This window comes from Silurus aristotelis (genome assembly GCF_946808225.1).
Source record: "Silurus aristotelis genome assembly, chromosome: 22".
Lineage (NCBI taxonomy): Eukaryota > Metazoa > Chordata > Actinopteri > Siluriformes > Siluridae > Silurus > Silurus aristotelis.
This window is the reverse complement of record NC_139595.1, coordinates 4,945,238-4,972,815: the sequence shown is the minus strand read 5'-3', so window position 1 is coordinate 4,972,815 and position 27,578 is coordinate 4,945,238. Positions and strand designations below refer to the sequence as shown.

At 40.3% G+C, this 27,578-nt stretch overlaps 1 protein-coding gene across 11 annotated transcripts; it reads left to right on the top strand.

Moving 5' to 3' along the window:
* Positions 1–27,160, top strand: tcf3a (transcription factor 3a). Of its 11 annotated transcripts, none has more exons than XM_083524849.1 (19): positions 1–606; positions 5,420–5,534; positions 5,628–5,700; positions 12,791–12,861; positions 13,769–13,844; positions 15,056–15,093; positions 15,210–15,333; positions 15,498–15,547; positions 17,750–17,849; positions 18,563–18,660; positions 18,820–18,934; positions 19,072–19,130; positions 19,291–19,369; positions 19,776–19,852; positions 19,999–20,278; positions 20,386–20,515; positions 25,616–25,845; positions 26,230–26,373; positions 26,844–27,160. In XM_083524849.1, the coding sequence occupies exons 2-18, from the start codon at positions 5,481–5,483 to the stop codon at positions 26,364–26,366; spliced, it is 1,791 nt and encodes a 596-aa protein (XP_083380975.1). In that variant the 5' UTR covers positions 1–606; positions 5,420–5,480; the 3' UTR covers positions 26,367–26,373; positions 26,844–27,160. The 11 variants fall into 11 exon arrangements, 10 of the variants coding, with proteins under 10 accessions (XP_083380975.1, XP_083380973.1, XP_083380974.1 ...); XM_083524847.1 differs by lacking the exon at positions 25,616–25,845 and adding an exon at positions 22,539–22,777; XM_083524848.1 differs by having other exon boundaries at positions 19,996–20,278.
* Positions 27,161–27,578: the final 418 nt, after the last annotated feature.

The window sequence follows — 27,578 nt, the reverse complement described above, 5'->3', positions numbered from 1 at the left end:
ACAGTGGAATCCTATTGGCTAACGTTCTTTGGTTTATCGTTCTATCTCCTTGTGTCCCACTCCACTCTTCATTTTATGTCGGATCACTCCGCGCGTTGGCATAGTGCTTGGGTACTTAGTTGCAGGACCTAATCTAGCGATTCGCCACCAGAGTAAAGAGATATAGGACATTTTTATATTTTTATACCTCGATAAGTAGCATTAAGTAGAATTATTTCGAGGTGGCGCGAGGATACGTGGTGTTGCTCGGGTTTTTTTGGGCGTTTGAAATCGGACACCGATGTAACGTCCTCGTTTTCGGCGGAGTGATACAGTGTTGGGGATGACAATGTGGAGGAGGCGAAAATGTCTACTAGGAAGATGAAACGGTCAGCACCGCAGCGGCCATGAGAAAACTGCAGTCTGTAACTTGGCTAGGGTTCCTGCTTGAATAGTTTATACGCTCGAATACGGGTTATCTCGTATACAATTCCTGGGGGGGACAAAACTCAGGTATTTGGTGGGTTCCGGGGCCTGAAACACGGGAAAGGGGGATTTTGTCCCCCAACTTTGTTTTCTCTTTCCCTCTCGTTCCTTTTGGATGCCGAACACTTGATCCGACAAAAGGTAAATATATATATGACCAATATTTCCCTACTGTAAAATGAATGCCCTCTTTTTTTTTTTTTTTTTTTTTTTTTACTCTGCATTGTCTGGTTTTACTTTATTTTGTACCCACGGATGCACCGAATTTCGCATTGTAGCTAACTAGCATAGCAACTTTTTTTTTTTTATAATAAAGCGGGGTCCCAAGTTTTTTTTTGTCTCTGCACCACTTGGGCGCGCGCGCGCGTGCACGACCGTAGGAACCAACTTCTTTGTTCTTCAACGTCAAATGTGAAGTAAAATAAAGTTATATTTCCGAGCAAATTTGTCACAAAGAATCGTCGTGGGTCGTTTTAAAGAAGTGCCATAGACTTGAGGCGCAAAAAATATATATATTACAGAACGAACTTTTGAACAACCTGACAAACAGGCGACGCTTATTAATATTCGGGAACGTTAAATTTCTAGGGCAGTGAACGCGCACTGGGCTGGGGAAACAGTATGCGGGGTCGCGCACGCGGACCCAGAGTAAGAATATTGTCACGCAGCGTTCAATGGCCCAGTTTGTTTATTCCAGTTTTCAAAGGAAATAACTTCTCTCTAAATGGGCTTTTAAATAGCTTTTGCAGCCCCGTGCGACATTAAACACAGCCTTCTTGCCTTTTTAAAAGGCTGGAGCACAAATGAAAGGTTTTAAAGCCGCTTTGGAAACTTTTCGCCTCCTTCCTTTGTGTCGTGTGGAGTTTTGAGGCCCATTCCTTCTCCTCTCCCCCCCCTCTCCTCGACTCTCCCCCCATCCCCTCTCCCCCCCTTCCTCCCTCTCACTATTCCCCGCGACCCGTTTCCGTTCAGTCTTTTATCTTTCCACATTTTTACGGCGATCAGAACAGATATACCGATTATCCGCCTTGGCTCGATAATGATTTATTTGTGTTCATAGATAGAATAGGAGGGGGTGGGGTGAAACCTAGGCTGAGACTCTTCGTGGCGACTTTGGGGTCACTTACTGAGAGAAACACAATCCCACCCCCATTTCACCCCCCTGTAGCGCTTTCTGCCTCTCTGAGGCCGTGTCTTTGTTTTTTTTTTTCTTACGAGAGTGGAGAACCCTTTCTCTGGGTTCCGTCTCTTTCTGCTGCAGCAGCAGGTCACTCCTGGATAATAAAGTGCGGTTTTTGTGAACGCACCTCTTAAACTTTGATTGACAGCTCATCAGAGCACGTGGCTGAAAGTGTCCGCGCGGCTCGCGCTCTGGAGTCGACGCGTTCTGTTTATAATAATAGTAATATCAGTATTTTTGAGATTTCCAAGAAATCACTGCTGTTTGTGTGCAAAGAATTATGTCGGTTTTATGCTGCTTTTGTATGCAAAACTTGCACAAAAGACAACGAAAAGAAAGCCTACAAGTTGGAAACAATGGCTGTATGTTTCTGTGGGTGATATCACACCTATTAGTCAGGTTGCTAGTGTGAACCTGGGAAATTGATACTTTCGTTTTGTTCGCTGTTTGGTTTTTACTCCGCATAATTACACAGGTTTACTGCACACGTACTTGTGAACCTAACTTTCACTCTTCAGTTAATGAATGAAAAATTTGTAAAAAGAATGTTTTTGTGTTTGTTGCAATAAAACCTCTTTTGAATGCTCGGAGCAGGACCGAGATTACCTCAGCTCCATGATCAATTGTTTTTGCATTTAAATGGTATTGTTTGTTTATTTTTTTTATTGTTCGAAAAAAGAAAATGGCAAACTACGTCTACCACATTCACGGAAACAAAGACTTGGCCGTTCATCAAAGAATTGACACGTTATCAGTGTGTCAGCGGTTGACTGTCCTGGGTTAGTCATCAGTAAGTCATGGTTTTAAGCTGCCACCTTTGGGCCCCTGGAGCAGGGCCTTGTGCTCCTGGGGCACCGTATCATAGCTGACCCTGTGCTCTGACCCAACCTTCCTAACATATCAGGGGAATTCATTGTATTCTGTAAATTATATCAACTCTCATTCACAAGTGTCTGCTAAAATAAGCAGGTCACATTCAAAGGAATTTCAGTTCACTTTTTGGGAAGAAAAACAAAACAGTTAAACAGCCTGTGAGCACCAGCTGAGTCAGTGAGTGTTGAAAAGCACTGATAATACTGCTGATATTCTTAGCAAATGGATTTTTTTTTACCTCACAATATCATTATCATGAATTGTGATGTGATGCGTCTAGTGGAGAAATGACACACCATTATTTAGTTAGATCTTTGCTCAAAAAGCAGACATATTATTATTTGTAATAATAATAAAAAATAATACACAGAATAATTTTTCAAAGCGAGCCCTAGTTGTTTTAACAGATTAGTCATGGTTTGGCTGAATATTGAGTAGGAATAGTCAGTATAAAATTGAGTCATCTTTCACTGATAATCAGTGGTGGTTTAGCCAATAAGGCCTATATTTATAACGCCGCATGTGACCGAGCAGCTTCTGTTCTCTGCCAGCACACGGTTTGACCTGGAAACTTAAATTTTTTTTGGCTACAACTTATGAAGTCAGATTTGCTTGAATGCACATGGCAGAAAAAAGACTTGGTAGAAAAGGCTGTATAAAACGAGGCTGCCAGTTGCTCTATTGTTAGTATCCACAGTTTGAATGCAATCTATATTGGCTTCCTCAAAGTTCACTTTTCTTGATGCTAAATATTTGAAGGACGGTAGAGACTTTGTTATTAAATGGTGAATATGAATGTGAAATCAACACTTAAGAAAACCTCAATCGATACCCTTATCTAATGTTATGACATGAAAAGTAAACCTGGTCTGTTTACCAAATCAGTGGCCTTTTTCATGGTGTATACGGTGAAGCGGATTGTCTCCTCCATCAGTGCAATTGTGAATCATTTTGGTCAGTTCACTTAAAACAGGAGGTTAGATGTACAAAATTATCCAAGGAAGAAGTCTTGGTCACAGTTTCCTGCCCCCCCTCAGCAATGACTGCACATAAGCCGCACATCCGGTAAGATTCGTCTGTGTTTTTAATCCCCGTTTAGTGAGGGATGATGGCTGAAGTGTCTCCGTGAGTTAGTCAGAGAGCAGATTAAAGTCTCTGGTGGCCTCTATTTTGCAGCCTAAATGCTTTAACATCTGCTGTACTGGAACAGGACGCAATGTTGTGGTACAGTCGAAAACGTATAGTTTGGATTGTCAATGCATCAGAAACATCCGTGCTGATGCAGGGGTCGAATGTTAGAGTATATTAAAATATTTTAAACCATAACCCAATCCTAAACAATTCTTCCATTTAAAAAAATTTTTTTTTTTGCATTTTAATCTGCAAATTGACTTAGAATTCTGTTTAAGGGGGAAAATTAAAGTGGTTCATTAGTTTGCTGTAGATTTTCATTTGGTATCAGGCCGTGTTTTTGATTTTCACAACTCGGTGTTTACCGCCGCTCTGATATTCCAGTTAAACATGCGCCATGTTCAGGTGCAGTCAGTTGTTTTAGGCTTCTGGAATAGAGACTTGTTACCAGGGCCTCTATCTGGTTAACCAGAAGCTACATGCTGTGATGTGGTGCATTGTGGGAAAGCCCAAATTGATGCGTTTCTGTGATGTGGAATAGAAGTGCTCTCGGATCGCCTTACTATGGTGCTGCAATAACTCATTCCTGGCCACTTCACTTCTGCAAAGTGTGTGCATCTTTATCTCCAAATCTGTTTCACTCGGTGTGTATGGATTTTTCCTATTATGCAAGTTATGTAAGTCTAGTTGTGTGTGTGAATTCTAGTTTTTACGAGAGTTGATGATTCATCGTGTTGCTCATTTTATCTGTGGCATGTCGATTGGACTGGGTTGTCAAATTGTGTCTGGTTTCTATTCAGCTCAGAAATCAGTTGGTATTTTATTTGATATATTATTTAGATTTGAATGTTCCTCTTCATCTGAAAGCCTTAGTTTATGTATACTGTTTATATTTGTGTCCCACCTTGCAAAATAAGGGAACTTTCTCACCAAGACTTTTTTCTAAAATTTGGTGGATTTACCCTTAAATGTAATGTGTGCTGTGGCCAAAAACTAAGTTTTATTGTGGGCCAAAATTGTATTTACAAATTTGCTCTACTTTTTAAGAAGGTCTGTTCCTAATGACAATAGTTTTGTAATGTGAAAGCTATTGAAGCCAGACCTTCCTGCCAAAATGCACTTGTACTGAAAAGATGATTATGCACTGATTCCACATGATTATGTAGCAAGTTGCTGATCATCTCTATTCATTGATCACAAAATTTAAGCCTGGCTGTTTCAAGATTGATTATTGTTTAGAAAAGCTAAAAAAAGAAGTCACAAGTGCAGCTTATGTTTATAATGTCCTGGATTCATCTTTCTGAACAATCAAGCGATATGAACACATTACTTTTGTTTGTATGTTTATATTGGCAAAATATAAAAGCGGGATGTGGAGAAAACTTGTTGTGATATAATAAACTTTGTAAAGGGAATTTAGTTGTAAGAATGATTTTAAAGCATGAGCTTTAATGGACTATATTAGCTTGGGTCTGATTGGAGGTCATCAATTGCATGGGCAGGTTATGTGTTAGTCAGTTTGTTTTTCTATTATTGGTGCAGTGTCTATTTGCTGATGCACTGGTCACCTGCATTTTTATTACTATCACTTTTTGATAAAATTTCGGCAAAAGAAACAAGGGACTGTGTGGTTCACTTGCTAGCTGAGGATTCGTCCCTGATCCTTGTTCATAATAGTTGCATTCTGAAACGTTCGTGCACAATGTTTAATAGAGCAGGGTTTTTAGACATGTTTATTAGAAGTTTGTTGTTCTGACTTCCCTCCTGCAGGGTTTTAAATCTGAGTCTATGCGTGTGTGCTGAGAAACAACGAGTGAAAGCCAGCATCAAAATGAGCACTGCAGGAACCGACAAGGAGCTCAGTGATCTTCTTGACTTCAGCGCAGTAAGTGGAGATTTGCTTCTCGCCGGTCGCACACGCGCTTTTGCACGTTGTCCTTCTCATGCTGTAAACGTTTCTCTCCGCTTTCTCCTTTAGATGTTTCCTCTTCCAGGCGCAAACGGGAAAAACAGATCCAACGCACAGCCCAGCGGTCAGTTCGGAAGCTCAGGTAGGCCACAGTGTTTTACACAGCTGATGCTTCTTCCTTGAAATACGTTTCAGGGATGACTTCTTAGGCAGCTGTTGGCTTTATTTGGGGAGTGGTAGCTCAATGTTAAAGGTGCTGGGCTACTGATCGGAAGGTCGTGGGTCCGAGCCCCGGTATTGCCAAGCTGCCACTCTTGGGTCCTTGAGCAAGGCCCTTAACCCTCTGTGCTCCAGGGGCACCGTATCATGGCTGACTCTGCGCTCTGACCCCAGTTTCAGAGCAAAGCTGGGATATGTGAAGAAAGAATTTGACTGTGCTTTAATGTATATGTGACAAATAAAGTCTATTCTTTTCTATCTATTTATTTACTAAAGCTCTTGAAAATATTTTATTAACCCAGTGTTCTATGCAACCATTTGAACAATGATCCTAGACATGGAACATGGCCTGAGAGTTTAATCAAGAAACAGTTTTAATAGATAATCTTTATTTTTTTTTGTGTTTTTTTACCATTTGTCATCATTTGAAACATGAGTTATTTCAAGAACAATTCAATAAATATTTGTGTAGCGCTTTCAACAGTGGACATTCTCAAAGCAGCTTTACTCAGATAAAGCGTTAATAAAGGATTAATAAGATTGCTCTTTATAATTACAAGTTCATAAACTGAGATGGCATTAGGAATAAACATTGAGAGGAACCAGACTCTAGGGGGAACCCATCCTCATCTGGGTGGCACTGAAGGATGTTGAGGTGTACAGTGATGATCAAAAGCAACCAGTAGTCAGGTCACAGTTTAACTGACTGAACATCCTTCCCCATTAACAAGAAGCCAGTTAAAACAAATATACAAGCCAAACCTTCCTCGCCAATCACCACCCCAGGTCTCTTGTTTTTTTTTCTCTATCTCAGCACTCCCTACATATCAGGGACACCCCCCCCCCCCCCTTTCTCCAGGGTGAATCTTTAATGCCTCTGTTAATTACTCTGTGGTATTCAGGCAAGAGGAGCTTTCCCCTTTCGGTAGCTAATCACCTGTAGTGAGTAATATACCAGAGTGGTTCACTGGAGATGAGCTCCCTTTCTCGTACAAAGCCTGATATTGCCTTACAGACCTCTGTTTGAAATAAGATCAGGGTGAAGAGACACGCTCCTGTTAAAATTACGCACTGTAAAAGGTGACTGTTACTCACATTGTCTAAGAGCTCTGGTTGGGTATTGTGAGACACAGCTATCACAGGTCAGAGGACAAAAGCGCTCTTCTGGCATCGAAGAAGAGCAAGACAGGAACACGTGCTCAATACGCCTTCTGTACGAGCAGTGTGTGCGTTTGTACGCCGCCGGCGGTTTTGCAGATTTTTTTACACACGAGTAATGGATGTGTGCCATGCATACACGTATACACAGACATCTGTATATACACTCTTCTATATGCACTCATGCACACTAACACACATGCGCGCACGGCTGAAGACGTACACGCATGCACCCCTTTATCTATATACATTAACCTGTATATTTGCACGTCTACACATACAGGGCTGAAGGCATGCACACACCTTTCCACCAACGTTTAAACGCACATTCCTATACTTATACATACACGTACCTACTATTGGTTTAACAGTACCCAAAATTCGCGGTTTGGTACGTACCCCGGTTTTTAAGTCACTGTCCTGTTTAATTTCGCTACGGCTAATGGGAAGAAATGCAAAACACAAACTTGCTTTTTTATATATATATATATATATATATATATATATATATATATATATATATATATATATATATGTGTATGTATGTATGTATAAAATGGATTCTTGGTTAAATTATAATTAAAATATATTTTATACAAAATCAAATATGTAAAAAAAAATAGAACAAAAAAAAATTAATGCAATATGCTGTTTATTATATTGATTTAATTAAGTAATTTATTAAATTGCCACAAATTAAATAAAATTTAATCGATGGAAAATTTAATTAAATAGTTTGCATTTGTTAGACCCTATTTGGGTAATACAATGTGTGTGGTTGTGTGTTTTACGTTTAATATTTAATTTTCTAAAGATATGATCTACTTAACTGTTCTACTTATTTCAGCATACTTTAGTAAATGCCTTCATTCCTTCCCTCATTCATTCACTCCCTTGTTACGCGGAATTGTCAGGATTTTCTCTTGAAGCTGGACATTAACCGAAAAAAGAATCCATATCGCTAGACTGTCGTAAAAAACGCAAGTTGCAACGATTTAAAATAAAATCTGAGTTTTACGGCGCACTTTATTTATTTCGGCGCACTACAAATTGTCAGGTGATTTGCTACAATAGTGAGTAGCCACAGTGACGCTGCCACTGCCATTGTAAGTTTTCAAGTTCAATAAAAATTATATATTTATATAATATGCGAGGCGGAGACTAAACTAAACAAACGTGTGGTCTGGTTAACATGTTTGTAAGGGAATTTGGATTTTAATGGTCTGTGTTCTACATGTAACACGTTTGGTACAAGCTTCAAGCCCTGTACTGAAGGTTTGTTTATTAATGTGTACCCTAGTATCTATACACCTATACACGTGCGCGCTCCCAAAAAAGTGTCTATAGACACTTCTCAACAACCATATGTGCACACATTGGTAACACACACCAGTACATTTGTGTACTTCTTCGCACTTGCGCGTACACACATGCTGCTGTAGATGAATAGTATAACAATGTGCCAGACAGTCACACCTGATTTACATTTAAGTTGACCCGCACTGGTTTACACATTTTCGACACGTGAAGGTCACAGGCTTTCCACAAGCTTTAACACCCCCAAAACCCACCACTTACTGACCTTCTCCAGCTATAGCTACACTCTGAAGCTGCAACTTCAACATCCTTGAAGAGTCAGTGAGAACTGCTGTGTCAGTGTGTGAAACGGCGAGCTATTTGAGTCGCAGCAAATTATTTTTAGGATCTCTTAAGCGTCGTTTTGACGTGAAAGCCTCGAAGAAAAGCAGTGAATTATTTTAATTTGTTAGTTTTTAATTTCCTTCATGCTCTCTCTGATCTTTCACTGCATTCACTGTTCCACATCTCACCTTTTGTCTTTCACTCGGTGACGATTCAGCTTGAGCTTTCTGAAAGCAATCACGGCGCATCACAGACTATTTTCACACAGTCATTTAGAAATGCAGAGTCACTGTTTAAATTTATCTCCATCTTTCAGAGGTTAGCTGCTACCGGTTCCGAACGCAGGCTTCCTGACAGCCGTTCGTTAGTCGTGTATCAGCTGTGGTTGTGCGATGAGATCAGCTAGCGTGAGGAAGAACTGATTCCCTGAGGTGTTGCTGGACAGAAAGTTTCATTTACTGAGTATGTGAAAGTGAGAATAACCGGGATGTATATATATAACTGCAAAACTCCACTGAAAGACACTGAGCAACACTGAGGTTTGCATGAAGCAGAACTTTCCATTCCTCAAGGCAGCCATGGGCCTCAGCGAGAAAGGAAGCGTGAAGTTACAGGGGGTTTTCTTTTCTTCTTTTTTCTTTTTTTAATTATTGATTGTGTCTATTGATGTGTTATATACTATTGTGTGTTTTAGTGTTCAGATTTTGATGTAAAAAAAACCAACTGTGTAATAGTATTGGAAAATCTTATTTGCAAAAAAAATTTTGTTGCAGAAATTTCATATTTTCATAAGCAAGAGACTGATAGACTATATAATATGGACTTGGCAGTATTGTTTCATTATAATTCTTAGGTGTTTGTTTTTTCCAATGGTTATAGGCATTAATTATTCATCTAGAGTTTGGCATTTTTGGGCTACCAGGTGTAATACAGTAGCTTCTTGTGTACTATAAAAACTGAGTACAGAGGTCGACAAATAATACATTACATCTAGACAAGTAAAAGCTTCAATGTGTATACAAAAGCCTTATATTAAGTTTAAGTTTGTTGAGCTAGTTAGCTGGTTAATGCAGTAGTTTGGACTAAAGGAATCCAGTGAGGTTTCAGATTACAGAGGAGGAGACCACTCTTCTGAGCCATAGTTGTTCTCCTGTTTCGAAACATTAGTGCCTTTTGGCGAATGACATTTCCAGCATTTCGCAGTTACTGCTTTTTGGATTTCGTGCTACTTTCTGTTCTCGGTTTTGATATAAATTGTCAAGTGATTTAATCGCTGTAATAAAATAAACGTCGGTGTTTAGTGATGTGGGATTTGGAAACACAATAATTACAGCATCATGGCACCAGGATGCATGTTCCCTTTAAACATTCGTTTCCGAGTAGAAACTCGTGTTTCAGGAAATCAGTATAGCCCCCCCCCCCCCTTGATTATTTGTCAAGGGAAGAGAAGACAAACGCTGGCCATCACTATTGAAATTACTATTTGTATGCAGCGTAACTACAAATAAAGAAAAAACCTGATGGACATGTAAACAGCTTTTCCTAGGAACAGGGATGCTGATTTGTCTTTTATGTACATGACCTATAGCACAGCATTGGCAAAAAAAAAAAAAAAAAGCAACCCATTTACTTGTCTAAACGTGATATATATTGTGTGCATGCACATTATTAATTGATAATCACTTAAAGAAAAAAAAAGTTTAGCTCCTTTTAAAGCCTTTAGTGTATGAAAAGTATTTGCAGTGTAGCTCTTCATCTCTGTAAAACCAATTGAATGTGTGTCTGATCTGATAAGCCATCATCTGTTTTGGTATTATTCATAAATGTGTATGTCCTGTGGCTTTGTGGTTTAGACCCTTTGTGTTTCGTCTTTGTGTGTGTGTGTGTGCCACAAGTTACACTCATAGCCTATGACTCAGGGGTGACTAGACCCATTCCAACATTTTTCCTAGTAATTATAGCTCACTCTTTTTTAGCAGGCTTACTGTGTACCCTATTCTCCCTAATGAGCTGTGTGGATGTGTCAGTCTTGAGTCACTCTCTGAGCTGTATCGTGTGTGAGCGCACACAAGCGGTTTCAGTCATGCCTGCAGGGCAGAGAGCGGCATAAAACTAAGGTTTCACGACTGGCAGCTTGCGTCTCTATTGTCCTCTGTAATCACTGTGTCTGCACAAACAGGTAGCGTGCGAGGGCACTTCGAACCAGTGAATAGCATATCGTCTGTCCAGACGCTAATGACTCAGCGGCTCGTAAAAAATAAATAAATAAGACAGAGAAAGAGAGAAAAAAGGGATGATAGATTAGCAGGCGCATTTACACACACGTGTACATGTCCACAAGGAACTGAGAATGATCAGGGTGATATGCATTTGTGAATTCACCGTGCAGGTCTCTCATGTGACCCTGCGCTCATGTCGGCAGGATCAGCTGCAGCCATAAGGTCCTAACCAGCAGTGGAAATGTGCATGTTGGGGTTTTTTATTGAGCCTTCAGAGCAAGGTTTTGTTTATTCAGGTGCTGGGGAATGGCTCGTAACTTTTTGGGTGCAACACCCCGCCCCCCGCCCCACACACAGCAGGCTGATATTTATTTCTCTTTCTCCCCTGTCTTTTATTAATCACGTGTTAATAAGTGTGAGTGTTCAGCATGCTTATAAATATGGATTATATCCCTTTTCGAAAGTTTCTCTCATACACCCCCATGTTTCATCGCCCTCCTGTTGCTTCTCACATTCCTCAGTATTAGCTATCTTATTCATTCTCTCTGTGTCTTGCTCTCTCTCACTTCATGGATAGCTGTAAATAGCCTGCTCCCCGCACCCCAGCATCCTTAAACGTTCTTTTAAGCAACGCTGATGAAATGTTCCGAGCGTGCAGGAAGTTCTCATATTGTTGATAAATGAACGGCCCTTAATGAGATTTCCAGAGGCATTGTTTAAGCGCAGGTAGTGTGGTGTAGAGAAACAGATCGCCGCTTAACACACTCGAATTATTCTTTCCTGTTTTTTCGGTTCTGCTCCATTGATGTGCGCGCGCATTGACAGGGGAGTCAGATAGCGCCACATTTCAGAGCGCACCAATTTGAGCAGGGGAGTGCGAACGTGTGCGCTGATTGAATTTTTTGACACAAGCCCACGTTTCTCCACTCCAAATCACCCCCGAACACCGATGGCAGATTATGGTTGTCACGGCAATGGCACCGGCTTCGGGTTTTTTTTTGCTCCGGTTCTGCTCCGCTGCCGATGCTGTCATGATTCCCTTCGCTTGCTCATTCGCTCGATCCCCCTTTCCCTCCCTCTTTTCGCTTTTAATTAGACAACAAAAAATATGAATATTCATAAGTCTGGAGTTCATTAATATGCACACTTATGCAAATGAGCACACAATTAAGGCTCTTCTCCCCAGAGGTGTCGCCAGCATTAACGCGAGGGATCTTTGTGCGAGGTGGGGGGATTATGGAAATTTCTGCTCTATATATCTAAAAATCTCCTGATTTCACTTTGATTTGTGTTTAAATTAGATTTTAAATCGCATTAAAAAAAAAAAAAGCAGATTATCAATTAGTCAGTTTAGCAGATCCTGTGTTGTGGCTTTCTTTTCTACAAACCAATATGTCACTTAGACTTTTATAGTAAACCTCTTCACACTTTACACAGATTCACACAGATTAGACCTATAGCGTAATGAATGATCTGGTTCTGGCCTGGGCATGTTCCCATATGGCGTGTAAACATGTCCAGACAAATAAAGGTGTACAAACTAACAGGCATGAGGTACGATCGAGGTGACTACTTGAGATGTAACGTACAACCTACAACATATCAAAACTCGTTTTTTATTCTGCTTTATTCACTTTGGCAAAGCAACAAAATTAAATGAATCTGCTTCAAATGGATGGATTGCCCAAAATCCTTTCTTAATGGTAGGTTGGTGTGGGCCAGCACAGAAATAACTTCGATTGCGTGCTGCGTTTATGCTGTGCAAGCCGTGGGTATTTTTATTTTGTTCTGATTTCAGTTTTTATTAATAGCTGACTGATTCTTCGGAAACGATTCACTAAGCTGTTACTTTCTCTGCGTCGGCACCGAACCGGGCCAGGAAGCCGATTGTTCTACACTAAACAGCCTGTTTATAAACACTAATGAAATTAATTACGATCACTTCTGAAGAGCTTTAACAGGTGTAATCAGGGACGTGATCTTGTTTTTTTGCAGGTATGGAAGAGCGGAGTGGCTCAGGCTCCTGGGGCTCAGCAGAGCCGAACAGTCAATCTTTCACTTCACGGGTAAGCACTAACAGAGCCCTATGGGTGTGAGTACATAAAGCACGTAGCATGCTGAGACAACTTTTTACAAGCTAAACAATCTGTCAACGTTCGAGTCCATTAGGTGTGAGAAACGGACAAACAGGGTGGATGTTTCATGTGTTTGTTTTCAGTGATGGTGGATGACTGGTTCTAGTGTGTTTATAGAATATAGAGCAAAACACAGAAAACAGCCATTAGATTTTACCGTATACACACTGATTTGTTGAAATGGGAGTGATCTTCACACTTGTACATATGCAGCTAAAGCATAAAGTTCTGCATCCTGAGGACATCAGAAAGAAACTCAAGACGTGACGACGAACTAAATTAAGGTTTAGACGTGGGATCAGACATACTGTAGGGGGAAAAAACCAAGCAAGCTTCTTTAAATACGCAGACAGCTGCTAACGTAACTCTTGAGTGGCCTCAGGCACGTTTTACATGTAGGTGAGGTGTTAGTAGGTCAGTTGGTCAGCCAGCGTGCGTTAGCAGCGCAGCGACACTGATCTGATAAGAGACAGATAAGACTGGGTGATCACTTACAGCCTGCATCCCACAGCGGGTCGATAGATTTGACTGATTAGTTGAGTGTAGGTGGGACGTAATTTCTCCAGTACAGAAATAATGACGTGAATTTATAAAGAAATAGTTTTTCTGTTACAAATTGAAGCACTAGGGCTCTAACAACTAATCGATAATGAAGTTGGTTGTCCGATTAATCGATTATCAAACATTAGTTGCATCCCTACAAAGCACCCAAGTTACTTCTTGAATGGAGTTCAGAGTAATGGTGGTGTCCTTGGTGGTGTCCTTGCACCATGTAATGTGATGGCTGGTTCTTAGTTCTGGCTGTGGTATAAAGGCTTATTTTTATTTTTGTGTGTAGGCATTTGATAGTGTGAGCCACTACAATGACCATGAAAGCATGTCCCCTTCAGCGATGTACAGCTCAGGAATTGGAGGTATGTTCACTATTTCGATTCTATTTTATGCATATTCATGCATGTAGTAATCTTTCAGTGAGAGTAATTCAGAATTTTTTTTGTGGCTATATAAGCTATAAAGAAATGCATTTTTGCTATGTAAGTAACAAAATATTAAACTTTTAATGTTACTGTGGAAAAGGAATGCACATGGTTCTCCTTGCAGAAACTTTACTGCAATTGTTATACACCTTTTATTAAATACAGCACAGTATTGTATAGATTGTGTAGATTCTCAACCATACTATTGTTTGGAGTTCAGTTTCTTATCATTCACATTTGAGAATTCAAGATCACTGTTGTAAATGCAATTAAAGCATTTTTCCCTTTTGTGTTCACACATACACACACACACACATCACCATCGTCTCTTATTGGAATCCCTGCTCCGGTAGGAGTCTCTCTGGAATTCCCTCAGTTAAAGCCCACTTTGGTGGTGTTTGGGGGTGTAGGGATGAGTGTCAGGAGCGGGGTTAAGTCCACTGGAGCGCAGCTTTCTCCATTGGGAGTTAAACAGGGGGAGATGGCTGCCTCACATTAAAAGTGGTAGCGAGGAGGGGGGTGACTGTGTAATTAGCGGCGGAGCATTTATAATGGGCCAGTTTGTTGTTTGGAGCTCAGGCTGAGGCCGTAAACAGTGCACCTCATCCACTCTGGCAGCCCAGCCGAGCCAGATGGAGGCTGGCCAAAACACAGAGAGTAGCCCTTCATCCACCACCATCTCGCTCTTCAGCACACTACTGTAGTGTGCTCTTGCTTTGATATTTAATGTAGCCAAAGGATTCGTTTGATTGTGTATAATATCGACCAGCCATTATTTACCCTGTTTCTTTATTTGTGGGAGCAATAAATAAGGTGTTTGGTTGTCTGTGTGTACATACACCGTGCATCAAGTCTTTACTTAATTGTCCCCTACGAAACCAAATGTACTTTTTTGTGAGATATGGTGTTTTTCACCAAACCAAAAAGAAGCTCCTAGAATGCCATCCAAATTTATTTTTAAAAGTGCAGCCACCACATAAAATTATTTGTATAGTGCTTTGAACAATGAACCATGCCTTTTTTTGTGTGTGTAAGATTACGTAACAATTCTTTCAATTTCATTACTACCGGCTGAGTTTTTAAATATTTAAGATATTTAAGCTTTAGATATACGCTAGTATTATAACTCTGTGTGTTCTGCATTCCAGGGAAATCAGACAGGGCTCCTTACCCTTTCGGCACACAGGTATTCAAATATAACTTTCTAATCATTGAGAGATTTGTAATGTTCTCATGTTTGCTTAAATCATGAGATTTTTGTGTTTCTGGTGTAAATGTCACCAACTCCTCTTTCCTCATCAGTTCCTGCAAGGGGAGATGTCCATGTCCAGTCCTGATGGCCTGTCCCCCTCCGGTGTAAAAGCCACGTCGCCATTTTACGGAGCTTACCCGGCCAATCGTAGGAGGCCTCTGGATGGGGTGCTAGGTGAGAGAGCTAGCAAGGGTGGGGCACTCCAAAGACTTTTCTCCAAGATACATCAGAACCCTGACACTGTTTTGTTTGTTTTGCATTGTCTCAAAAGCATTTGTGACTCTGACTGGCTTTGTTTGTGTGTTGTCATCTACCCCCCCCCCCCACCCCCCGTTTAGATACCCCTCCGAAGAAGATCAGGAAAGTACCAGCTGGTCTCCCAACTTCGGTAAGCGCAGTCATCTGTGGTCTGTGGGCGTCTGAATTTTTGACATGTTTGTGACCTCATTAGTAAACCATAGCGCTGTTACAGCTCTGAGAATGAGCCTGAGACTGGATTAAGAGTGATGCAACATAACATGCACACACCACATTCACAGACTTTGCACAAAAGACACATGTTCATACCCAGGAATTCAGGCAGAAGTTTTTACCTCGCATAAATAAATCCACATATGAATGTGAGCGTAAAAACTGCTCAGCTATAAGTGGCTCTTCCTATTTTTATGGTCGTGCTTACCCATGCAATTTGCTGTTAAGCATTCATGCATGTGTTTTTTGGGCAAAATAATAAGCCCACGCCACTGTTTAGAAAAACACAAAAAGTGCATAGAAATCTGAATACAATTTATAGGTATTCATATGTTAATAATTGTATGTTTTTGTATGTTATGCAGGGGTCTGGTAATTATATTATTTGTTCCTATAAGTAAAATAATGTAATACAGCGCGACTTTTTTGCCACTGATCTTTTACCTAGTTTTTCTTCTGAATTAAATTATTTTCTGTTCGTTTTGAGACAACGTTTTGCTGCATTATGTATATCCCCCCCCCCCCCCCCAAAAAAGGCAACAGTTATTTAAATATTAACTTTTTTTGTATTCTTTTTCTATTTAACTTATAATTTATCATATACTCCATACCAAGGTTTATCAAAATGGAGTTTTCTTACCTACATATTCTTAAAAAAAAGTTTACTTAAATGGCACTCAAAAGCAAGTAAACTGTTTAATGGAACTACATCAGTTATAATTTTGTACTTGGTTTGTATTTATATATATATATATATATATATATTTTATTTATTTATTTATTTATTTATTTAATTACCAGGTGTCTCAGGTGAGTAAAGTAATTCATAGGGTCAGTCTTTGATCGGCCTGCTTGTCCCATCACAGATTGAGATTCATGTTCTAAGACCTGTATTTTATTTATTTATTTATTTATTTATTTTTGAATGGCAGCACTTCCTGTGTAGCTCTGCCGCTATTGAACTGAACACTGACTCTGATTCTGGCTTTTAACAATTTCGACCAGATGTCAGAATGCGCTGAGTACAGTCAACACCTCATTCAGTCACAACTCTTTTAACCCACAAAACATGGGTTTCTTTGTGATGTCTACTTCTCTCGCTCCATCCCTTTTTTATTTTTAACCTCTGTTGTGCGCGATCCCGCTTTAAAATTTTTTATTTTTTTTTTCCTCCTCCTCTTGGTCCCCACCTTTTTTTTTTTTGTTTTTTTTTTTTGCCCATTTCCCTGCCCCCTCTGTCTCTCTCTCGCTCCCTCTCTCCCCCTCCCTTTACCCATATTCACTTTTGCCTTCTTGCTCTCTTTCTCTCCACACTCGCTCCCCTCCCTCCCGCTCTCCCTCCCGCTCTCCCAGCTGCCTGTGGTGTTGGCTGGCCTCCAGGAATGGGCAGATGGCTGTGTAATTGGGAATGCAGCTCCCTTGCTCTCTCTCCCTTTCCCTCTTTCTTTCTCATATATACACACACACACACACACACACACACTAAATGTCTTTTTCTTCCCCACACCTTCTCCCTCTCTTTCTATTTCCCATATCCTTGCACACAATACTGTTTAATCAAATTACACAAGAAACCCTCAAAGCTCTGGATCGCCAGTGTTCGAGTTTTTCATTTACACCAAAACCCCTTGAATCCATGGAACTGTTTGTCAGACAGGATCTGTACCGACTGTCAATTGTAACCTCGTGTCTAATTGCATAGCACATCTGTATACGATGGCTGTCTTGTGATCGCCAGATGCGAGTTAAAACTATACATTGCTTTCTGCATACCCTTCAGCCCACTCGAATCTCTTTGAGGGGTGTGGGAGCAAGCATGTTTCTCTCTGAAGGAGTGTCTGTGGTAGCCCACGCAGCTATTTGGGATGTTTCTCATGGGACAGCATGTGCTCTGTGTTCTGTATTCTGTGGTGAATGTTTCCTGATTCGCATACTGATCCACAGATCACTGTCCCAACAGATCTGCACCATGACACAATGTTTGCAGCAGGTGCCCCCTCCCCCACCTCATTACATAAACTCAGATTTCCAGATCCACATAAATTTGAGGTCTGTTCTCAAATGTGCCTATATCTGTAATACAATTCTCATCTTGTGATTATTTGGTTTGCAATTACAGGTTTATCCTACAGCCTCCAGTGACGACTACAACCAGGACAACCCCGGGTTCCCGTCATCGAAAACTGGCAGTGTCTACCCTGGCTCTTTCTACTTGCAAGGTGTGTCATGTGTTTACTAGAGAGCAAAAAACTTAAATATTCTGTAATTGGGGGGAAAAAAGCCTTTTGTTAATTTGTTAGAAATAAAGTTTCAATCAGTGCAATTTATTTTTATTCAATTTTTTTTTTAAATGGGAGGGAACATATCTGAAATTGAAAGTTATTTTGAATATTGTCTAAAATTGAATATTTTGGTTTGCAAAAGAGCAATATGAAATCTGAAACTGAATTTTCAAGTAAAGGTTTGTGACTGAAAGCATTTCATTCGGGTGTACAGGGGTTTTATTTATTTATTTATTTATTTATTTATTTATTTATTTATTTAAAGTTCAGAATCGAGTATTAAACTAGATTATTAGAGCCATATGTTGGTGACCATATGAAAACAATAGCACTACCAATTTAAGTTTATTTAAAATTCTTTAGCTTCTTGTTGTCTGTTTTGGCTGTTTCACAGACACGATGCACAATTTTGTATGTAGGCCATTAGCTATTTATATGGGCTATAAACATCTTGTTGGAATTTTGTTAACAAAGGTTTTAAAGTCAGACCCCAGGTCCCAGCATGTTTTGAACCAGTTGCACTCCAGTTGTTACTCAGTAACAGAGAACATTCAGCAGCTTAAAACCTAGAGTAGACTCCTATCAATGCATGATTCTAATACATTCTTACAATTGTCAAGTAGTGCCTTTTGTTATTCTTGTGTCAATAGAGGGTTTGCAGGACCCCTGGGCTCAGCCGGGTTATTCCTCCATGCCCCACCTCGGCCAGTCCGCGCCATTTGCTGCCATCAACCCTCAAGATCGCCTGGTGAGCTTTTCAAATCTGTTATGATTGCAAATATTGGCCCTGGTACTGTTATTTCAATTGTTGAAATATGAGAAATTTAAGCCCATGATTCATATCTGGCTTAGCCTATTGCTATAGAAAGTCAGCAGCTTTTCCCAACCTCTCGCATTCTTTCTACAGAAGAGACAACCCCTGCCTCTGTCTCCTCCATCCTACCCTCACCACGGCAGCGAGGTAAACGGTGGCTTTCAGTCTGCATACACACCACCCATTAATGGAACAGACGGTATAATGGGTAAGCCGCCCCGTTTTTCACTTCTATACTCATGTTCAGTTGTCACTGTTTTTTCTCCCTTTTGGTTTGATACTATAGTTTAGAAAAGTCCAATTTCACTTGTACACATTTTGAAGCACTTTGTTTTGGCCTCTCAGGCAATAGAGGCAGTGCTGCAGGAAGCTCTGGAGATGAGATTGGAAAAGCCCTTGCTTCTGTGAGTAGCACCAGTCTGGGTCTGGTCTTAGTTACAATTTCTCTGATTTCTCTCGGACTAATAGCTCTCGTTACAAAATCTTAAAAAATAAAAAATAAATAAAATAAAAGGAAAATTGTGTTCCCTATTGTGATCTTTAAATATACTTTTTGTGTTTTAGATTTACCCTTCAGACAACAATGGGAGCAACTTCTCCTCCGCTCCACCTACCCCAGTTGGCTCTCCTCAGAACATGGCAGGTTTGTGTACATATGTATGCCTGATTTGTGTCTGAAGACATCTACTTTTTTAGTACAGTACAGGTCTTGTGACTCCATCTGTTGGTTAGGAAGTGTAATTGCGTTTATTTTTTATTAATACTTTTTTTTTTTTTTACTAAGTGAAAAGCTATGTAAATTAATTTTTTAAAGACCTGTCCACAATGGATTACTAAAACCCTGATTAAAAAAAATGGAAAAACACTATTTATTTATTTATTTGTAATTATTTAAAAACATGGGCTGTGGAAGAATGATGTATGAATTCATGTCCTCTACATTGTCAGGGAGGATTTTAAAAATGTAGCTACCAAATGCTTTACCAAATGTCTCCCCCCCCCCCCCCCTTTTTTTTTATTATTATTTTTATTTATTTATAAATAAATAGTTCCTGCTTCCCAGTGGCCCAGAGGATCAACTCAGTCTGCCCAGTCACCCAGCTTTGAGGGAGGACTGCAAGCACTGGTACTTTGAACAATAAAGCATGCATTTGCATTTTCTAGATTGCATCTATATTGGGCTGCAGAATAGATTTTATTTTCTGAGATTTTAATAAATTTTTACTAATGGTGCATCCATGCTGTGCTCTGTATGGGGCAATTTCAAAGCAGAGTAAAATGGAGGACTGCCTGGGTGAAGCCTTGCATGTGTTGCGGAGCCATGCGGTTGGTTCAGTGTTGGGTGCAGAGATGCACACCCTCTTGAACGCCGCTGGAGGAGCTGCAGGTCTGAGCTCCCTCAGTCAGAGCTTCTCCCTGCACGGCCGAGTGCCCGGTTTGGCGCCTAACCATCATGAGGAGTCGGCTAGTCTGACGCCCACCAGTGGCCTGTTACACGGGCAACACTCGGCCACACAAGCCCCTGCCAGCTCACAGCCAGAGGGCTTTTCCGGTAAGTCCAAATCCTCATGGCACAAATTTTTTATTAAGGAGTCTTTGCTCATTTGCATACTTGCAAAAACCATAGATTTTTTTTCTTAATTCCTGTTTTCTCTCAAGGGTTGCCTGGAAGTCTGCCTCGCAGCTCGAGCGCAGATATAAAGAGGGAAGACAAAGAGGACGACGAGAATTGCTCTGTTAAATCTGATGACGAGAAGAAAGACGGCAAGATGAACCGTACACATACGAGGTATCCGACCCCCATCCAACATGCTATAGCTTATAAACAACATTTAATGTATTGTTTTTTTTTTTGTAAATTAGTATATTAAGAAGCAAGAGAGTGTCTAGTTAAATTTTGACAAGTCTTAAGCTGAACAAACCTGTCATAGAGTAAGACACCAAGCTCTACATGAGTATTAATTTGCACATTATATTTAGTTGCTTGATTACAATCGGCAGTGCACATGGAGTGAAGGTTTATACTCATTATACCTGCTATACAGTGGTGTGAAAGTGCCCCTTCCTGATTTTATTATTTATTTGCATGTGTGTCACACTTTAATGTTTCAGATCATCAAACTAATTTAAATATTAGTAAAAGGCAACACAAGTAAACACAACATGCAGTTTGAAAATGAAGGTTTTTATTATTGAGGGACAAAAAAAAAAATCCAAAACTACATGGCCCTGTTTGACAGTGTTTGCCCCCTGTTAAAACTGTGGTTTATCACACCTGAGTTAGATTTCTCTAGCCACAGCCAGGCCTGATTACTGCCACACCTGTTGGCAATCAAGAAATCGCTTAAATAGGACCTGCCTGACAAAGTGAAGTAGATCAAAATATCCTTAAAAGCTAGACATCATGCCAAGATCCAAAGAAATTCAGAAACAAATGAGAGAAAGTAATTTAGATCAGTCTGGAATGGTTTATAAAGCTATTTCTAAAGCTTTGGGACACCAGGGAACCAAAGTGAGACCAATTATTTACAAATGGCAAAAACATGGAACAGTGGAGAACCTGCCCAGGAGTGGCTGACCGACCAAAATTACCCCAAGAGCACAGCAACGACTTGTCCAAGAGGTCACAAAAGACCCCACAACAACATCCAAAGAACTACAGGCCTTACTTGCCTTAGTTAAGGTCACTGTTCATTACTCCATAAGTAAAAGACTGGTCAAAAATGGTCTGCATGGCAGAGTTCCAAGACGAAAACCGCTGCTGAGCAAAAAGAACACGAAGGCTCGTCTCAGTTTTGCCAGAAAACATCTTGATGATTCCCCCAAGACTTTTGGGGAAATACTCTGTGGACTGACTAGACAAAAGTTTAACTTTTTGGAAGGTGTGTGTCCCATTAGATCTGGCGTAGAAGTAACACCGAATTTCAGAAAAAGAACATCATACCAACAGTAAAATATGGTGGTGGTAGTGTGATGGTCTGAGTCTGTTCAGACTTGCTTTGATGAATGGAACCATGAATTCTGCTGTTTACCAAAAAATCCTGAAGGAGAATATCTGGCTATCTGTTAGTGACCAAAACACACCAGCAAGTCCACCTCAACAAAATTAAGACTTTAGAGTGGCCTAATCAAAGTCCTGACCTGAATCTTATTGAGATGCTGTGGCATGACCTTAAAAAGGCAGTTCATGCTTAAAAAAACCCCAGTGTGGCTGAATTACAACAATTCTGCATAGATGAGTGACCGAAATTCCTCCACAGCGCTGTAACAGACAGGTTATTGCAAACGCTTGATTGCAGTTGCTGCTGCTAAGGGTGTCCCAACCAGTTATTAGGTTTAGGGTCAAACACTTTTTCACACAGGGCCATGTAGTTTTGGATTTTCTTTTCACTCAATAATAAAACCCTTCATTTAAAAACTGCATGTTGTGTTCACTTGTGTTGCCTTTTCTCATATTTAAATTAGTTTGATGATCTGAAACATTAAAGTGTAACAAAATATAAGAAATCAGGAATGGAACAAACAATTTTTCACACCACTTTATATGAACATATAGAAGTATTTAACAGTGGCAGTTAAAATTAGAGACTGTCATCCATACATGCACACAGTTTATATCATACAGGAACTGCACTGTTCTTTGGGTCACTTGACCAGGTCAGAGAGTTGAGACAGTTATATTTATACTCGTACTCCCAGTATTGGCATCAGTGTAGGTGCTCCTACTTCTGTAACTAGCTTACTACATGTTATGCCTGTAACCCCCTCACCCCCCTCTGTCCCCACTTCTCTGCTGCCATCAATCTGTAAAGTCATGACGATGATGAGGATGACGAGGACTTGCCTGCGGAGATGAAGGCGGAGCGGGAGAAAGAGCGGCGCGTGGCCAATAATGCACGAGAACGTTTACGCGTGCGTGATATCAACGAGGCCTTCAAGGAGCTCGGGCGCATGTGCCAGCTCCATCTGAACAATGAGAAACCGCAGACCAAACTTCTAATCCTGCACCAGGCCGTTAATGTTATTCTCAGCCTGGAGCAGCAAGTACGAGGTCAGTGGGCCTCGCCTCCCTCTCAGAAAAAACAGACCTGATCACACACAGTGGAGATGTGGCTGTGGGGTGGGCTAGCAGTCCCGCTTAAAGACAGATAAGGTGGCTTGTTTTATGGTAAGGGCATAGTCAGGCGGCAATATGACAATGCAGTGTACAGAAACCATGCTTATATATACACTTTAGTGGTGGGTAGTTCTGTATTATAAAAAAAAAAGAGAGAGACAGAGAGACAGAGAGACAGAGAGAGAGAGAGAGAGAGAGAGAGAGAGAAATGAGTTTGTATGGAGTGGTAGTGATTTATCTATTTATCTTTTTTTTATTTTTTTATTTTTTAAAAGCTCTAGTGACACTTTGTGAGAATATTATTCTCTATATTAATCATTAATAATTAGCTTTTTTTCCTCTGTTCTATTTTAGTATCGACAGAAACGAATTGAGCGCAATTCTCTGTCTATATTTCCACCAAGATGTATTGGCTGCATCTTGGTGGAAATATTGGCGGAACTATTTCATTGCTTCATATTAGTAAGCATTATTGGCCAGCAACCTCAATATCTGTTGTGGTCTCGTTATGGTCTCTTTTTTTTTGTTTTGTTTTGTTTTGTTTTTTTTGTGTTTTTTTTAAACATACAGGCAGCTAATATACGTAGCTTTGGACTTTCCATCTTGAGCTTATCATTAGCCAATGTTAATGGTTAATGCATCGAAATACACAAGCCTGCTTTACCTTTGTTTAGGTGGGACTGGTAGCTGATGAGAATGGCATAGTGCTTTCTGTAGTATATGTTTATATGTTTGTACTTGTGCATGGCCTTGTCCCTGTTCTTTTTTTGGCCTCTTCAGTTAATCCCATGTTTGTTTTGCTCTTTCAATCGCTCACATTTCATTTGAAGCTAGTCTTATCACTTTCCCACTTGCACTTCCCACTCCCAGATGCCTGCAGTCTGCATATTCTTTTTATTTATTTATTTATTTAATTAATACAGTTTAGCACATTTTGTTATTGTGTTCGGCAACTTTTCCCTCCAGAAGTGTTCAGTAGCAGCAGTGCTGGTTGCGTATCAAAACTAAAAATCTGTGCTGATTACACATGTATAATTGTTAAAATTGACAACTGCACGGGCAGCATGAAAGTGCTGCATGCAGAATATTTAACGATTCTCTAAATGCCCTACAGATGGCCACTGTGATGCATTACAATAACCTAGATGTCACAACAATGAATTTTATGATAATCTTTCCTACTTTTGTTTAAATTTTTGTTAACATTCATGTACAAACATGAAGCATAATTCAAATTGCGTATAATGACCTGTACAAATACCTAAGAATAGTACAACAAAAATATACTTTTTAACCTTCAATTTCACTTGTTGACATTGTTAAATAAATGTTCAAATTGTGGGGGAATTTTTGGGTAGATTATTTTCGAGTGAGAATTTGCTAATTTATCATACTGCAGTGCAGGGAATTTGTGTGAATTTAGTTTTTGTTCTCGGTGTGTGTGTGTATATGTATATGTATGTATGTATGCACACGCACGCACGCACATCTAGTGGGAAATAAAACTGCACTGTCAAATCAAAACCAAAAATTGCAAATCTGAAGTGGCTATCTTTAGAGTTTTTACGCTTTAGTGGGCTTTCCACATTTTGTTTTACGGGCTTTAATAACCCTATAAATATATTTTCGATTCCAACCTGGTCACCTTCACTAGGCTCTTCAAGTAAAACAGCTCGATTTATGGTTTAGTCTTGCTCCTCCTTCCACACTGTATACTGAGATAGTTTAGATTAACTGACTTGGCAGCATATAGATGCTCATTTATTAACAGCTGTCTTTTTTTTTTTTTTTTTTTTTTTTTTTTGTCTTGCTTCCACTTGTAGTTTTATTAACATGCACCTGTAACTTTTCAGTTTGCAGCTTTTATTGATTTGTTTAATTTTTGTATTACATTTTTTTTTGCATGTTTTGATCTGTTTAACCCCCCACCCTTTTTTATTATTTTTTATTTTTTTGCAAGGTTGTCCTTTTATTCTCCCATCTCTCTTTTCATGCTTCTCTCCTCATCTCCCAGTTCTTACAGATTGCAGCAGAGTTTTTGATCTCATAATGAATAAACACATCTCTGTGCAAAGGGATGGGTTTAAGATGAGACCTCAAGCACATCTATTTCTTCCTTTTGTACTCTAGCTTTCACAGTGGCTTTGTTTGTTTGTCTCTCCAGTACTTGGCAGCAGGTCCATGTCTGTCTGTCTCTCTCTGTCTCTCTCTGTCTCTCTCTGTCTCTCTCTGTCTCTCTCTCTTTCTCTCTCTCTCTCTATATATATATATTTATTTTTTTTAAACTGTCATCCTTTGCTCCATGGCAGCCCCCCACAATAGGTCCTCATTCTCCACTGGCAAATTTTGCTCTGAAATCAGATCATCCTGTGGCAGGTGTTGAGCGTATTTTACATAAATTCATTACGCGAGGTTCACGTATGTGTAAGTTCCATGTTCAGATTTTGGCTTCCTGACACTGTTTGTCCCGACAAGAAGACATCAAAGCTGAAGTACATGGCCACCTTTTGCTCTTTTTCTCCTCTCCGCCATCAATCTCCTCCAACCTCAGGACTCGTACTCCATCGTTTCAGTGTATAGTAAAAATTTCCCCCGTACAGAAAGAGTCAAGAGTGATTTACACAAAAGGGGAAGATTTGATTTAGTAAGTGATAGGTTTGTAACACGCCTAAACATTGCAGTGTCTTTTGAGTTTGTTAAGCTCCTAATCAATTCGTTAGGAAGTTGATTGCTTAACAAGGTGATTAACGAGAGCCCGGTTGCCCTCGGCAGCAGCGTGTCAGAGGAGTGTTTGACAGTGGAGGAGAAGGAGCAGCGTGATCGTGAGCGCCGCCTGGCCAACAACGCTCGCGAGAGAGTCAGAGTTCGCGACATCAACGAGGCCTTCCGGGAGCTCGGGCGCATGTGCCAGCTGCACCTGAAGAGTGACAAGGCACAGACCAAACTGATCATCCTGCAGCAGGCCGTGCAGGTCATCCTAAGCCTCGAGAGGCAGGTGCGAGGTAGGGCTCCACCTCCACGCTAATTCCCTCGCTCCTGTGCCTTATGTGGAGAATGAGGGTTCGGGAGAAATACAAAGATGCTCTAAAGTCAGTGCTGCCATTGGAAGCTTGTTTGCTCTGCTTGAAACTGCCCTTTAATTTTCTCTCTGTCTCTCTGCCTCACTGCCATGCCATTTCTTATCCGAGTCTTTTCTCGAGTAGCTGCTTCTTCTCTGTCCTTGACCAGCCACTGTCTGCATTAATTGTTTTGCTGTGTAACTTTCTCCAACTTTGCATCTCACATGAGCTCCACAGCTTGTCGACTGCTGAGGTATATGAATGGTATTAATTGTAACTCCATAACTGTCGTTTGCTCATTTGTCTGTATTTTTCAATTCTCTACAGAGCGTAACCTCAATCCAAAGGCGGCATGTTTGAAGAGAAGAGAGGAAGAAAAAGTGACTGGCATAGGGGGAGATCCTCAAATGCAGCTGGGTGGCGGCCACCCTGGGCTGGGCAGTGATGGGCACACCCACATGTAATATTTATGTAAGTGCTGAATTTATAATCTGAATACTCAAATAGGGAAATAAAAGCATAATAGCACTGTTATTTTGGATAATTTTACACCTCACACACGCACACTACATTGCCAAAAGTTTGCGGACACCTGGTCATAAGTTATGGTATGTGCTTTTTGAGCATTGCATTCCACATTTAGTTCCAATTTGCTCTTATTATTCCTTCCATTCTTTTGGGAAGATGTTTCACTAGAATTTGGAGTGTGCTTGTGGACATTTGTGTTCATCAGCCACATGTTAATGTTAGTCAGGTACTGATGTAGGTGAGGTGAGGAAGCCTGGGGTGCAGACATCCTGTACAATTGTGTGCATCCAGCTTTGCGGTAACAGTTTAGAGAAGAACCACATATTTCAGGAAAGGGCAGGTGTCCCAATACTTTTGTCCATATAGTGTATAATCACCACTTCATGACAATTTCTTTTCTTTTCCTCATCCAGATTCTGTCCTGAAGGATTCCAGAGTTCCAGATTCTTGTCCTAAAGAGTACTTTCAGATGTGGCCTTATTCTCCTATCTACCGTGTGTGTGTGTGAATATGCTCAAGCATGACTGTGCATCAAAATCTTTTGAACTTATGGACACAATTGTGCAGACACACACACCTACACACACACACACACACATGCTTTACTGAAAGCTGACACACTTTTGCATAAAAGTACACACGTGTTCCAGACCATTGGCACATTCTTTGAAACCTTGCTAAAAGACGGAGAAACTCTGAGCACAAGAACAAGAATCTCTTCTAAACAAAATATAGACAACCATTCCCAAGACTGAAACGGTCTTATCTGAGTACATAAAGGAAAGAAAGTCTTCTAATATCTGCTAAACTGAAGTCTGATAATTGTGGGTATTGTGCTTGTTTAAGCACATGTGCCCACAACACTCTCCATGGGCGGTCAAGGGCTCAAATTAGGGAACAGAAAACAAAACAAGAACAACCACAGTGACAAACACATCAGCGCTCAGATTTAGCTCTTCTTTCTTCGCATTAATGTTGAGTGTCTGAGCTCGTGTACCTGTCTGACTGGAATCCACTTGTTCACCTGTCGTCACATCCTCGGAATCAACACTTCGTTATGACTCACTGGACTTGCAGTTTGATTTATTTTAAAGAGGAACGAACATGTCCTCTTGACTGTTCCGAGAAACTAACAGCTCTACGTCCAT